At 41.5% G+C, this 12,824-nt stretch overlaps 1 protein-coding gene across 1 annotated transcript in view; it reads right to left on the bottom strand.

Annotated features, from left to right (window-relative positions):
- LOC112232343 (heat shock factor-binding protein 1-like) overlaps positions 1-8,711 on the bottom strand; it is a 29,181-nt gene extending 20,470 nt beyond the window's left edge. The window contains exons 1-3 of the mRNA XM_024399327.2: positions 8,507-8,711; positions 7,367-7,433; positions 6,835-6,961 (exon numbers count right to left, since the gene is read on the bottom strand). Of these exons, the coding sequence (XP_024255095.1) occupies positions 6,837-6,961; positions 7,367-7,433; positions 8,507-8,551 (237 nt within the window). The 5' untranslated portion in view covers positions 8,552-8,711 and the 3' untranslated portion in view covers positions 6,835-6,836. The remainder of the gene's footprint in view (positions 1-6,834; positions 6,962-7,366; positions 7,434-8,506) is intronic.
- Positions 8,712-12,824: the final 4,113 nt, after the last annotated feature.

Here is a 12,824-nt window from a genome sequence, read left to right as displayed (position 1 = left end):
CGCAAAAAATAACTAGGTATCATCCCCCCTTACCCCCGTCACTGTCCATTTCTTGTTTTTAAACCATGAGAGAAGTGCTACACCTGGTGGAGAGAGATTGTAAGACAGAAATAGTTGCTTTATGCGTGCTGTACGTTAAAGCATGACACTTCGATGTAACGGAGGGTCTGTTTTTTTCAACTTATCTCCAATACTATAGAGCCATTACCATGTCGATCAACGCTTGATTAGAAACGTAGTTCACACCCCAGATTTTGAAGTCAACACAGTCGCTACAGTCCCATTAGTTTTCTTTGCAGCCTCGTTTGAATGTCGCGGTTGCGCACATTTGTACGGAATGGGGTGAGTTTATGTTATATACACAGGGTCAGTTCCAGTACCATATTTACAATGTGCAGGGATAGTGGATCAATAAAGCGATAGTGGCTCATCTGTCCTTGGTTGTAACACTCATAATAGAGTTCCAAACTGCCTCTGGAAGCAACGGTAACGGCACAATAACGGTTAGTCGGGAGCTTCATGAAATGGGTTTCCATTGCCGAGCAGCCGCAAATAAACCTTAATAATCACCATGCGCAATGCCAAGCGTCAGGTGGAGTGGCGTAAAGCTTGTTGCCATTGGACTCTGGAGCAGTGGAAATGCGTTCTCTGGAGTGATAAAAAAAATATATATATATATATGTATATGTATATGTATTTATCCGTTATTTTACCAGGTAAGTTGACTGAGAACACGTTCTCATTTGCAGCAACGACCTGGGGAATAATTACAGGGGAGAGGAGGGGGATGAATGAGCCAATTGTAAACTGGGGATTATTAGGTGACCGTGATGGTTTGAGGGCCAGATTGGGAATTTAGCCAGGACACCGGGGTTAACACCCATACTCTTACGATAAGTGCCATGGGATCTTTAATGACCTCAGAGTCAGGACTCCCGTTTAACGTCCAATCCGAAAGACGTAATGATGATGAATCACGCTTCACCATTTGTCAGTCTGACGGACAAATCTAGTTTTGGCGAATGCCAGGTTAACGCTACCTGCCCCAACGCATAGTGCCAACTATTAGGTTTGGTGGAGGAGGAATGGTCTGGGGCTGTTTTTCATGGTTCGGGCTAGGCCCCCTAGTTCCAATGACATTCTAGACCATCTGTGTTTCTGACTGTGGCAACAGATTGGGGAAGGCCCTTTCTTGCTTCAGCATAACAATGCCCTAGTGCACAAAGCGAGGTCCATACATAAATGGTTTCTCGAGATGGGTGTGGAAGAACTTTACTGGCCTGCACAGAGCCCTGACCTCAACTCCATCCAACACCTTTGGGACGAATTGGAACTCCAACTGCAAGCCAGACCTAATCACCCAACATCAGTTCCTGACCTCACTAATGCTCATGGCTGAATGGAAGGAAGTCCCCAAAGCATGTTCCAGCATCTAGTGGAAAGCCGTCCCAGAGGGGTGGAGGCTGTTCTAGCAGCAAGAGGGGGGGCGACTCCATATTAATGCCCATGATTTTGGAATGAGATGTTCGACAAGCAGGTGTCAGCATACTTTTGGTCATATAGTGTACCTTCCAGCTGATCTGCATATGCTGTGAGAACGTGCCCTGGAATACTAATCGGACCCTGAGGCCTTGACCTGATTTAGACTTTACTCACATCAGAGAGCTAGATCACCCAATTTTCTGGGTTGGTGGTTACCCTCACATTGTTGGGCAGATCCCGGACGGGTCTTCCTTTGTAATCCGTAATGGATTGTAGCTCCTGCCACATGCGGCGTGTAATATGATTCCACTTCATTCCTGTATTGTCCTTTTGCTTGTTTGATGACTGTGGGGACAATGTCACCAATGCATTTCCTAACGAAGCCGATGACTGAGTTGGTTAACTCGTCGATGTTATCAGCGGAGTCACGAAACATATTCCAATCAATGCTAGCAAAGCAGTCCTGTAGCATAAACTCTGATTATGGATACCATTTCTCAACAGAGCAAATCACAGATAATTCCTGTTTAAGCTTCTGCTTGTAAACAGGAAGCAGGAGTACGGAGTCATGATCTGATTTGCTCAATGGAGGACGAGGTAGGGCCTTGTATACTTGCTTGTGACTAGAATAACAGTGGTCTAGGATTTATCACCCATACTGGCGAGGGACACGTGTTGACGGAAGTTAGGCATCACGTGTCCTAATGACATAGAATTAAAATAGCTGGCAACCAGAAAAGCAGCCTCTGGATGTACGTTTTTCTGCTTGGTTATAGCCTTGTACAGTTTAACCTTTAACATTTTCGTTTTTGGCAACAAAAAAAAGGTACCCATTTGAAACTGCCTATTTCTCAGCCCCAGAAACTAGAATATGCATATAATTGTCCGATTAGGATAGAAAACCCTCCAAAGTTTCCAAAACTGTAAAAATATTGTCTGTGAGTATAACAGAACTGATATTGCAGGCGAAAACCTGAGGAAAATCCAATCAGGAAGTAACTCTTATTTTGAAACCCCTGTTCCTATGCATGCCTATCCTCCATTTAAAGGGATATCAACCAGATTCCTTTTCTATGGCTTCTCTAAGGTGTCAGTCTTTAGACCCCCTTGGGTTGTGCCGTGGCGGAGATCTTTGTGGGCTATACTCAGCCTTGTCTCAGGATGGTAAGTTGGTGGTTGAAGATATCCCTCTAGTGGTGTGGGGGCTGTGCTTTGGCAAAGTGGGTGGGGTTATATCCTTCCTGTTTGGCCCTGTCCGGGGGTGTCCTCGGATGGGGCCACAGTGTCTCCTGACCCCTCCTGTCTCAGCCTCCAGTATTTATGCTGCAGTAGTTTGTGTCGGGGGGCTAGGGTCAGTTTGTTATATCTGGAGTACTTCTCCTGTCCTATTCGGTGTCCTGTGTGAATTTAAGTGTGCTCTCTCTAATTCTCTTTCTTTCTTTCTCTCTCTCGGAGGACCTGAGCCCTAGGACCATGCCCCAGGACTACCTGACATGATGACTCCTTGCTGTCCCCAGTCCACCTGGCCGTGCTGCTGCTCCAGTTTCAACTGTTCTGCCTTATTATTATTGGACCATGCTGGTCATTTATGAACATTTGAACATCTTGGCCATGTTCTGTTATAATCTCCACCCAGCACAGCCAGAAGAGGACTTGGCCACCCCACATATCCTGGTTCCTCTCTAGGTTTATTCCTAGGTTTTGGCCTTTCTAGGGAGTTTTTCCTAGCCACCGTGCTTCTACACCTGCATTGCTTGCTGTTTGGGGTTTTAGGCTGGGTTTCTGTACAGCACTTTGAGATATCAGCTGAGGTACGAAGGGCTATATAAATACATTTAATTTGATTTGACAGTTTCAGGCTTTTATTTTGAAAAATGAGCGCGAAAGATCACATTGCGTAAGTGGATAGGTGGGGGCTCTCAGAGTGAGTTTTGCGCTACAGCGTAAAGCGGCCATTGTTTCTCCCGGTGTTATTGAAAAACCTACACACCCGGTTGATATTATAAAATAAATATTTTAAAAACAACCTGAGGATTGATTATAAAAAAACGTTTGACATGTTTCTGTGGACATTATTTGGAATATACGTTTGCGTTGTCGTGACTGCTCTTTCCTGTGGATTCTGAACATAACAAACGGAGGTATTTTGAGTATAAAAATTATCTTTATGGAACAAAAGGAACATTTGTTGTCTGACTGGGAGTCTCGTGAGTGAAAACATCCAAAGATCAAAGGGAAATGATTAATTTGATTGCTTTTCTGATTTTCGTGACCTAGCTACTTAATGCTTAGTGTGCATAATGTTTTGTTATGCTATCGATAAACTTAAACGCTTGGATTGTTTTTGCTGTAAAGCATAATTTCAAAATCTGAGACGACAGGTGGATTAACAAAAGGCTAAACTGTGTTTTGCAATATTGCACTTGTGATTTCATGAATATTAATATTTTTTAGTAATATTATTTGACTGTGGAGCTATGCTATTCAGCGGTTGCTGACGAAAATGATCCCACTAACGGGATGGGTGCGCCAAGATGATAAGTGCTAAGTGCCAGCTTGTTATTTTTCTTGTTCTGAGGTGAAATGTATACAACAGTCACGATAACAGCTGAAAACTCCTTCGGGAGGTAAAAGGATCGGCATTTGACCATGAGGTATTCCAAGACTGGTAAACAATGGGGTTGATACTTCCATAGGCTTTGAGTCAGCACACCAGTTGTTGTTGATGAAGAGGCAAACCGCCCCCCCCTTGATTTCCCCAACTCCACTGGGTGAATGGAGAATCCATCAAGTTGGATAGCAATGGCAGGTATCTTGTCCGAGAACCATGTTTCAGAAAAGCATAAAATATTGCAATTTCGAGAGTCATTTTGGTTGAAAAGGTAGACGTGGCAGTGTGGGACAGGAACAACAACCTCTCCCTCATCCACATTGGCCAGTAGAATGGAGGGAAGAGGTGGCCCGTTCTCCCTTCACTTTATTCTCACTAGGATCCCCCTCTCTTGCCTCTAATGTCTGCATTTCCTCTTGGGTAGGAATTGGGTCGGAATTACAGAAAGAGCCAAGGGCAGATGAGTCAAAGTCGAAGCCGGAATTGAGGTAAGTAACTTCCGATCCGATGGTCAAAAGTTCTTGCCGGTTATAAGTAATTGATAGCTATATTGAAAAAATAAAAGTAAAAATAGACTCACAAAAATAAGATACGTCCCTTTTTCAGGACCCTGCCTTTCAAAGATAATTCGGAAAAATCCCAAAATCTTTAAACACTGTTTCCCATGCTTTTTCAATGAACCATAAACATGTACCTGTGGAACGGTCGTTAAGACACTAACATTTTACAGACGGTAGGCAATTAAGGTCACAGTTATGAAAACTGAGGACACGGTCTCTGAAAAACACCAAAAAAAAGATGCCCAGTGTCCCTGCTCATCTGTGTAAACGTGCCTTAGGCATGCTGCAAGGAGGCATGAGGACTGCAAATGTGGCCAGTGCAATAAATTACAATGGCCGTACTGTGAGACACCTAAGACAGCGCTACAGGGAGACATGACGGACAGCTGATCGTCCTCGCACTGGCAGACCATGTGTAAAGACACCTGCACAGGATCGGTACATCCGAACATAACACCTGCGGGACAGGTACAGGATGGCAACAACTGCCTGAGTTACACCAGGAACGCACAATCCCTCCATCAGTGCTCAGCCTGTCCGCAATAGGCTGAGAGAGGCTGGACTGAGGGCTTGTAGGCCTGTTGTAAGAAAGGTCCTCACCAGACATCACCGGTTTTGTCTCACCAGAGGTGATGGTCGGATTCACGTTTTTCGTTGAAGGAATGAGCATTACACTGAGGCCTGTACTCTGGAGCGGGATCGATTTGGAGGCGGAGGGTCCGTCATGGTCTGGGGCGGTGTGTCACAGCATCAACAGACTGAGCTTGTTGTCATTGCAGGCAATCTCAATGCTGTACGATGAGAGGAAAGACATCCTCCTCCCTCATGTGGTACCCTTCCTGCAGGCTCATCCTGACATGACCCTCCAGCATGACAATGCCACCAGCCATACTGCTCGTTTTGTGCATGTTCTGCCATGGCCAACAAAGAACCCGGATCTCAATCCCATTGAGCACGTCTGGGACCTGTTGGATCGGAGGGTGAGGGCTAGGGCCATTCCCCCCAGAAATGTCTGTGAACTTGCAGGTGCCTTGGTGGAAGAGTGGGGTAACATCTCACAGCAAGAACTGGCAAGTATTGTGCAGTCCATGAGGAGGAGATGCACTGCAGTACTTAATGCAGCTGGTGGCCACACCAGATACCGACTGTTACTTTTGATTCTGACCCCCCCCCCCCTTTGTTCAGGGACACATTATTCCATTTATGTTAGTCACGGCTGTGTAACTTGTTCAGTTTATGTCTCAGTTATTGACTCTTGTTATGTTCATACAAATATTTACACATGTTAAGTTTGCTGAAAATAAACAGTTGACAGTGAGTCTTTTTTTGCTGAGTTTAAATGTTTAAATGACAAAATAGCACATTTGGGTCAGAGCTTACAAAACGGAGGCTGTATGGCGCTCAGATTAGGGGAAGCAATGGTATAGTAAGCTACTTTTTTGCCCCATTTTTGATCTGAAATCACCATCACCCACTAATTAACTAGTCATTTTTCTATTCTTTGCTTCGACCATGCAGTGCGGTTTACAAAAGTGATTGCTGTCCTCGTTATGAAATTATCAACCAACCCTGCATATCTAAACTTGACCATATACACTGATTGCTTAAAGTAAAACTACCAAAACTATTTCTGATGGTGAACCTGAACAATCAAAATCAAATCTAATGTAGGCTATGCCCCAATCAGCAGGTAGGCTATTGCCAGATTAGTTGTGTCTCCGGTAGTTTACTTCTAATCTGGTAAAACACTATTTTCAACAGTACATTTGATAACAATAACCTAGCAATTAAAATGTTTTTACTCTGAAGGCACAGATGTGCAAGATAAGGGGCCTACCTTGTTGGTCAACACGTGAAGCTGCGCACACTGCTACTTATATTGCCTGGGGTTGTTCGGCATGCAAAATTACTTGTAGATCAATGACTGTCAACACAGTTACATGCTTAGTTTGAAAGTGAAGGAGAGGACACATAATTTGTCACAAAAGATAGGGTAGAAAGAAATATGAGAATGTTTTTAGTGAACCAGCGATTCGTAAAATTTGAATAGATTTCCTGACCAATGCATGCCTCATTTTGATCTTTTTGGGGTCTGCAGACCGACGCACTCGTATCTTAAACATTTGACCGATGAGTATCATACAGAAATAGAAAACATTTAGTAAAGTGCCGTTAGATTACCTTCATGACCCTTGTCCTTCTTTGACTTGTGGTTCCTTGACCCCCTCGATCTCCTCCACGCCTGCCTGGGTCATGAGGTCAGCAATGTTCTTCTCCAGGTCATCGATGCGGGTGCTCATCTCATCAAGTGAACATGGTTAAGGAAGACAATGGGCTAGCCCAAAATGGACTTGTGGATTAAGCTGATGGATGGGAAGTGCTGGCTGGAATACCTCTCCATTATAACATTAATGATGATCACTAACAGACAATCCCCAGCCAAGATTCTGACTCCAACTGGTAAGACATATCTAATGTATTCCTATGCACTATTATACTATAATTTTGTTATTACTGCTTCTTTCTGTGCTGTAATATAAAGGGCTACTAGAAATCTTTGACAAATTAGCTCATGTAAAATAAACATCAAAATGGACCAAAGACCATTATGTTTGGAAATGAACTAATGGGGGTGTGACCGTATGACACCCCATTTATAAAAGATGCATAATGACTTGAAAGATACGAAGTTACCTAAAAATGTTGAGGATATTTCTTCCGATGATCTGGTCTGACATGGTCTGGAATTTATCCTGCATCTGTTGCAGCAGCGTCTGGACCTTTTAGAGAGCAGTAACAGGTGTATCATTACACAGGCTGATATGATCTATTGTGTTCAATGACCAAATGTGACCCATCTTGCGAGAAATTTATGAAAATCCAAAAGGCAAACTGGAGGATAAAAATAAAGAAATGGGTGTGTGGGAGAAAGTAGAGAAAAAAAATACAGCAAAGATGGTTTGTGGTCAATTCAGAATAATTTTGTAAATTTTAATTGAGCAGGATTCAAACCACATCAATATGTATTGGCTGTTTTTATATCATGTTTGTTTATTTATATAAGCAAGCTATACAGAGCATGATCATGGATAAAAAGAGAAGGTGTTCCTTTTTCAATCAGTGATGCCTAGATTATGGAAGATGTAGCTACAGCAATACCACAGAGAGAACAATGAGCCAGATGTTTCCCTGGATGTATACATCTGAAACATCCGGTTGGCATTTCCACCCCACCAAATATGGTGATGAGAGGGAGCCTAGTGGCCAGCAATGGGAGAAGATGGCACGAGATGGATTTTGGCCGAAATTCTGCAAATTGTATCATCAATTAAACATTTGATCTCAATACAGATTTGTTACCAACTACAATATGTTACGAATAGAGTAGATTGTGTTGTAGACTTTACCCTTCGCCAAAAAAAATAAAAAAATAGCGGTGTTTAGTAAGAGTGCAAGAGCGAATGTAATTATTGCCAACGCGCACTTCACAGGGTATTCGATCCCTAATAACGTATGCAAATATGTGCTAGAACGCGCCAATAGGATCTCGCTAAATCGTGCTTGGGTCTGCCCACCTCTTTGCGTGTTCTGCCTAAAGACTGTGGTCTATCTTGGGTTAGTTATAAACAACATCTTTGGCACTACAGCAATTGGAGCCATGATATTTTCTTAACGTTCTAGAGTTTGATACTCTACTTTTACAGTCATTTCGTAGGATCCTATTTCTTAGCTAGCTAGTTACATAGGCTATTGAAATGATCGGCTAATGTAAATCGAAACATATCTATTCACCAGGCCTGGGTGAATCGTGGCTGGCTAGCTAATTTAGCTAGCTTCAATGTTATATACTCACCACATTTGTAAGGTCCTGAACTGACTTTGGATCAGTGTCTGCCATATTTTCCCTCTGCACGACACGCGTGTTATGAAGTGGTGTAAAATGAACTCTAGCTAAATTAGCTACCTTGGGCAAAAATAAATACAGGATCCCTAGCTCTACCACGTAAATCCAGATATGTCAAGTCAGCTGTTTTTGCAAAACACGTATCGCGAGAACACTGAAGCAGGAACCCAACGGAATGTGGAACGTTTAGTTTTTGGTATGGAAAGCCTCGATTTGGCGAAATTCGATAAATTTAATCCCGCGGTTTTCATAGTCTCGTAAACCCTATGCAAAGTGACTAGCATTGATACATTGTGGGAGGCAACAAATCTGCCTATGGACAGTGGTGGAAAAGGTACCCAATTGTCATACTTGATTAAAAGTAAAGATACATTAAATATAAAAAGTGAAAGTCACCCAGTGAAATACTACTTGAGTAAAATTCTAAAATAATTAGATTTTATAAAAGTAAATGTAAAAACGATTACGGCTAGTCAAGGGCACACTCAGACATAATTGACAAATTAAGCATGTGTTTAGTGTGTCTGCCAGATCAGAGGCAGAAGGACTAAGGCGATGTACGAGTTTACGTTACATGGACTAACCACCTGTCGGAAACTGTCATTGAGATCATATTCCCGGGGCGATAGAGTAGGCTAAACTGTAAATAGACAGGGTAATAAACGTGTAAAACGGTTAAATAAAAATTGAACAAAGAATACTAGAGTATTGGAAACAAAACAAATGCAGCGTGCGCACCGACAGCCTCAGGAGCCCAAGGGGTGCACTTTTTTGTTTTTGCCCAAACGTTGTTTGATGATTAGTTGATTATTTGAATCAGCTGTGTAGCTCTAGGGCAAAAACCAAAACGTGCACCGAGGTTGGTAAACCCTGGGACAGGCAGAGGGATCTATATACACTACCATGGTCTTCGAATATCCTGAACAACAGTATTCTGGAAAGTGAGAAAAAAAATGTACTTATATTGCGGTTGCGGTGTTCCCACTGGTGATTTGAATTTACCTCTTCCATTTACGCGCAAATTCATTGACTACTCCCCAAGAACGCGCTCCAATTTATTCATAGACGAGATCTATCTACTCTTCAAACAGTGCAACTACTATTGGCTATGGGGGAAAAATATATGGGAATCACCGCATGACATGCATGATGATTAGTTTCTCAAATATGGTGTCGTTATTATTGTCACATTACGGTGTAGTTATTAACAAATCAGAGTGTTTTCCCTAATAGTTTTAATGTGGACACTCCTGGAAGTCATAGTCTCCCTAGACAGTGGTGTAAAGTACTTACAACTCCATACATTTCCCCTGCCACCCAAAAGTACTCGTTTGAAAAAAGTATTTGTTTGAAATGTTAAGATGTATTTCTACTGTGAAAGCTGAGTTGCTGAGAATCCCTTGTTCGAAAAGTAACAGTATCAGAGTCTATGTTGATTCAGTTGGTGTAGTATGCAATATAAATTGTTACCTACCTTGAGTTCAAACTACAGAGCATGTATTCAAAAGAAACTCTTAGAATATGTAAACATTTTTCTTTTGTTTTAAAAGAAGGGGGATGTAATATTCATATGTGTAAACATACTGAGTTGTAATTGGGTGCATTTTACCGCCATATACTGTGCTATGATTGGTTAAGACCATCCAAATGGTTAGGTCATGGTCAATTTGATCCTGGTTGGCGATACGTGAACATGCCAGTTATAGCTAGCTAATAAAGAGCTACGTTAAGAAACATCCTGTAGTACTGCATTTTATTATTTTGTACAAAGTGTGCAAAACAAGACAATGACCTAAACGCTGCCCGTTTCTGCATAATTCAAGCAGGCAATGAACCCGTCTTTTTAAAAGTGGCGGGTGGGGAAGCGAAACTAATGCGTGATAGTGAGAAGTTGAGATGTTGTGTGGGAAAATTGTTTTTTTTCACTCGATCTGTTCAACCTTATCGCCCCTAAAATGTAAATAAAACACTATAAAGAGTTTATATAATGTGTCATTACATACCTATTTGAAGCTTTGTGTCGAATTTGAATCTGGTTTTTAGGGCGGTGCTAAAGTGATCTTAGAAGTTAACAGCGGCTTTGAGAATGATGATTTACATGCAATGATGACGCAAAAAATGACTAGGTATCCCCCTTTACACCGTCACTGTCCAGTTCTTGTTTTTAAATTATGAGAGAAGTGCTACACCTGGTGGAGAGAGATTGTAAGACAGAAATAGTTGCTTTATGCGTGCGGTACGTTACGACATAACACGTCACGATGTAACGGAGGGTCCGTTTTTTCAACTTTTCTCCAATACTATAGAGCCATTACCATGTCGATCAACGCTTGAATAGAAACCTAATTCACACCCCTGATTTTGAAGTCAACACAGTCGCTACAGTCCCATTAATTTTCTTTGTAGCCTCGTTTGGTTACCAAAGGGATTTAAATTGAGATACTATTCTTAGATGGGGGGATCCATTGCTGGGAGAAGTTCTTTACTTCTCAATACACAATCTGGGTTCTTTACTTTATATACAACCAACAAAAAGTACAGATTTTTGGAGTAGTTCAACTTTTTCACACAACTAGACATAGGTTATTTTAACTATGTTGGGGCATGTTGTAGCCCAACCCCTTTATGCTTTGTTTACATAAGTGTTTTTTTTCTTCTGTTTCCCCCACATCATCCAAATTACAGTTAGCCTAGTATAATACAGACATTGAATGACAGCCCACCTAAACTCTTTAGCCAAAAAGCATATTGTGAAGAAAAAAATAGAACATTTTCTGTTGGGTATTATTGGATAGGATATCCAAGTTATTCACTGTAGCTTAATGTTCAGCTGAAAAAGTTTTTTTTTTTAACTTTTAACTTCTAGTGACCTTTTAGTTTTAATGTGATGGATTGTTTTTCAAAGGACACTCTAGGCCAGGGTTCTTTAACTGTCACATTTCACATGCTGCTCTATGCAGTCTAATGAACTATTATATACTAGAAATGACAACACGTGTATGTTCACTGACAGACATTGAATGTCAACAAAGTGTCTATTTCCTGTGAAATGTCACCCACTCTTTCTGCATTCCCAGTTTTGTCTTTCTTTACTGCCTACTGTCCTCCTACTAAAAGTTTAATTGAGAGGAATCCCGTGGTGGTAGACAGTGTCATCCTGAATGACAATTAGAGCTGAGTTATGCAGAGCAAAAAATATGTCAAGGTAATTAAGTATCTCTGTTTATTGATGAAGTGTTACTACGCCAACTGTGAACATTCCTCCAATATGAGCCTGTGGTCTGTAGTGCTTGAACATTTCCACAGCCTTAAGTTTACCCAACACTTTTATATATTAGCAGTCACAGCAACATATTGTTTTGAAAATACTTCTTGGTCAAGTTATTTTACTTGTAAAACATTATTTTGAATTGACAGCCTTCAGCTGACTACACAAATTCCTTCAAAACACACAAACACCTTCAAACACACACACACACACACACACACACACACACACACACACACACACACACACACACACACACACACACACACACACACACACACACACACACACACACTCTGTTCATAGAGTGTCTTGCATACCAACCTTCCAGTTTCCACACAGGAAACACTGCCCTGAAGTAACTCCTATGGGTGTGTACAGTGTTGAAGTGCCTCACTGGTAAAGCACGAAGGACATATTTTATTCAGCACACCCTAAAGAGCTATTTTTACAAAAGGAGCAGTGTTACATTTCGTTGTTTCAATATTCTTCCCCTGGTTGTCTAGGGGGGAAAAGTGGGCCTCTGTTTTACTGTACCGCTAAAGAGACATTTTTGAGATTGGGCCAAAGAGAGGGAAAACTGGAAAAAGAAGAATGTTTCCCCCAATGTAAATACTGGCAGTTCTGTATGGACTATATTTAGAAGCACTCAATATTTGGCAAAGCTTCTGCAAATATTAATCCCACGTGTTGCATTTTATGTAACAGAGTAGAGTGGAGACTAGAAAGAGCATTATATCAAATTCAGGTCTATGTTATCCCTTCCTGAATTTTCTTACCCTCCATGGAAAAAGGCAAGAACTTTAGTGTAGTGGTATGTATAGTAATAATGTTCACATAGGCTAGAATAGAATACGCCAGAGCAATGTATTCAGAAAGTTGGGCCATTTTAGTTTCTGCATTCTGATGCATTTGTTTGACACTACAACATTTTATGGCAGCCTTGTTAGCCACCATTAACATTACAATGGGTATATAAAGTCTAGAATGAGCATTATG

This window comes from Oncorhynchus tshawytscha, linkage group LG06, assembly GCF_018296145.1.
Source record: "Oncorhynchus tshawytscha isolate Ot180627B linkage group LG06, Otsh_v2.0, whole genome shotgun sequence".
NCBI classification, from domain to species: domain Eukaryota; kingdom Metazoa; phylum Chordata; class Actinopteri; order Salmoniformes; family Salmonidae; genus Oncorhynchus; species Oncorhynchus tshawytscha.
This window is presented reverse-complemented; position numbering and strand designations above follow the sequence as displayed.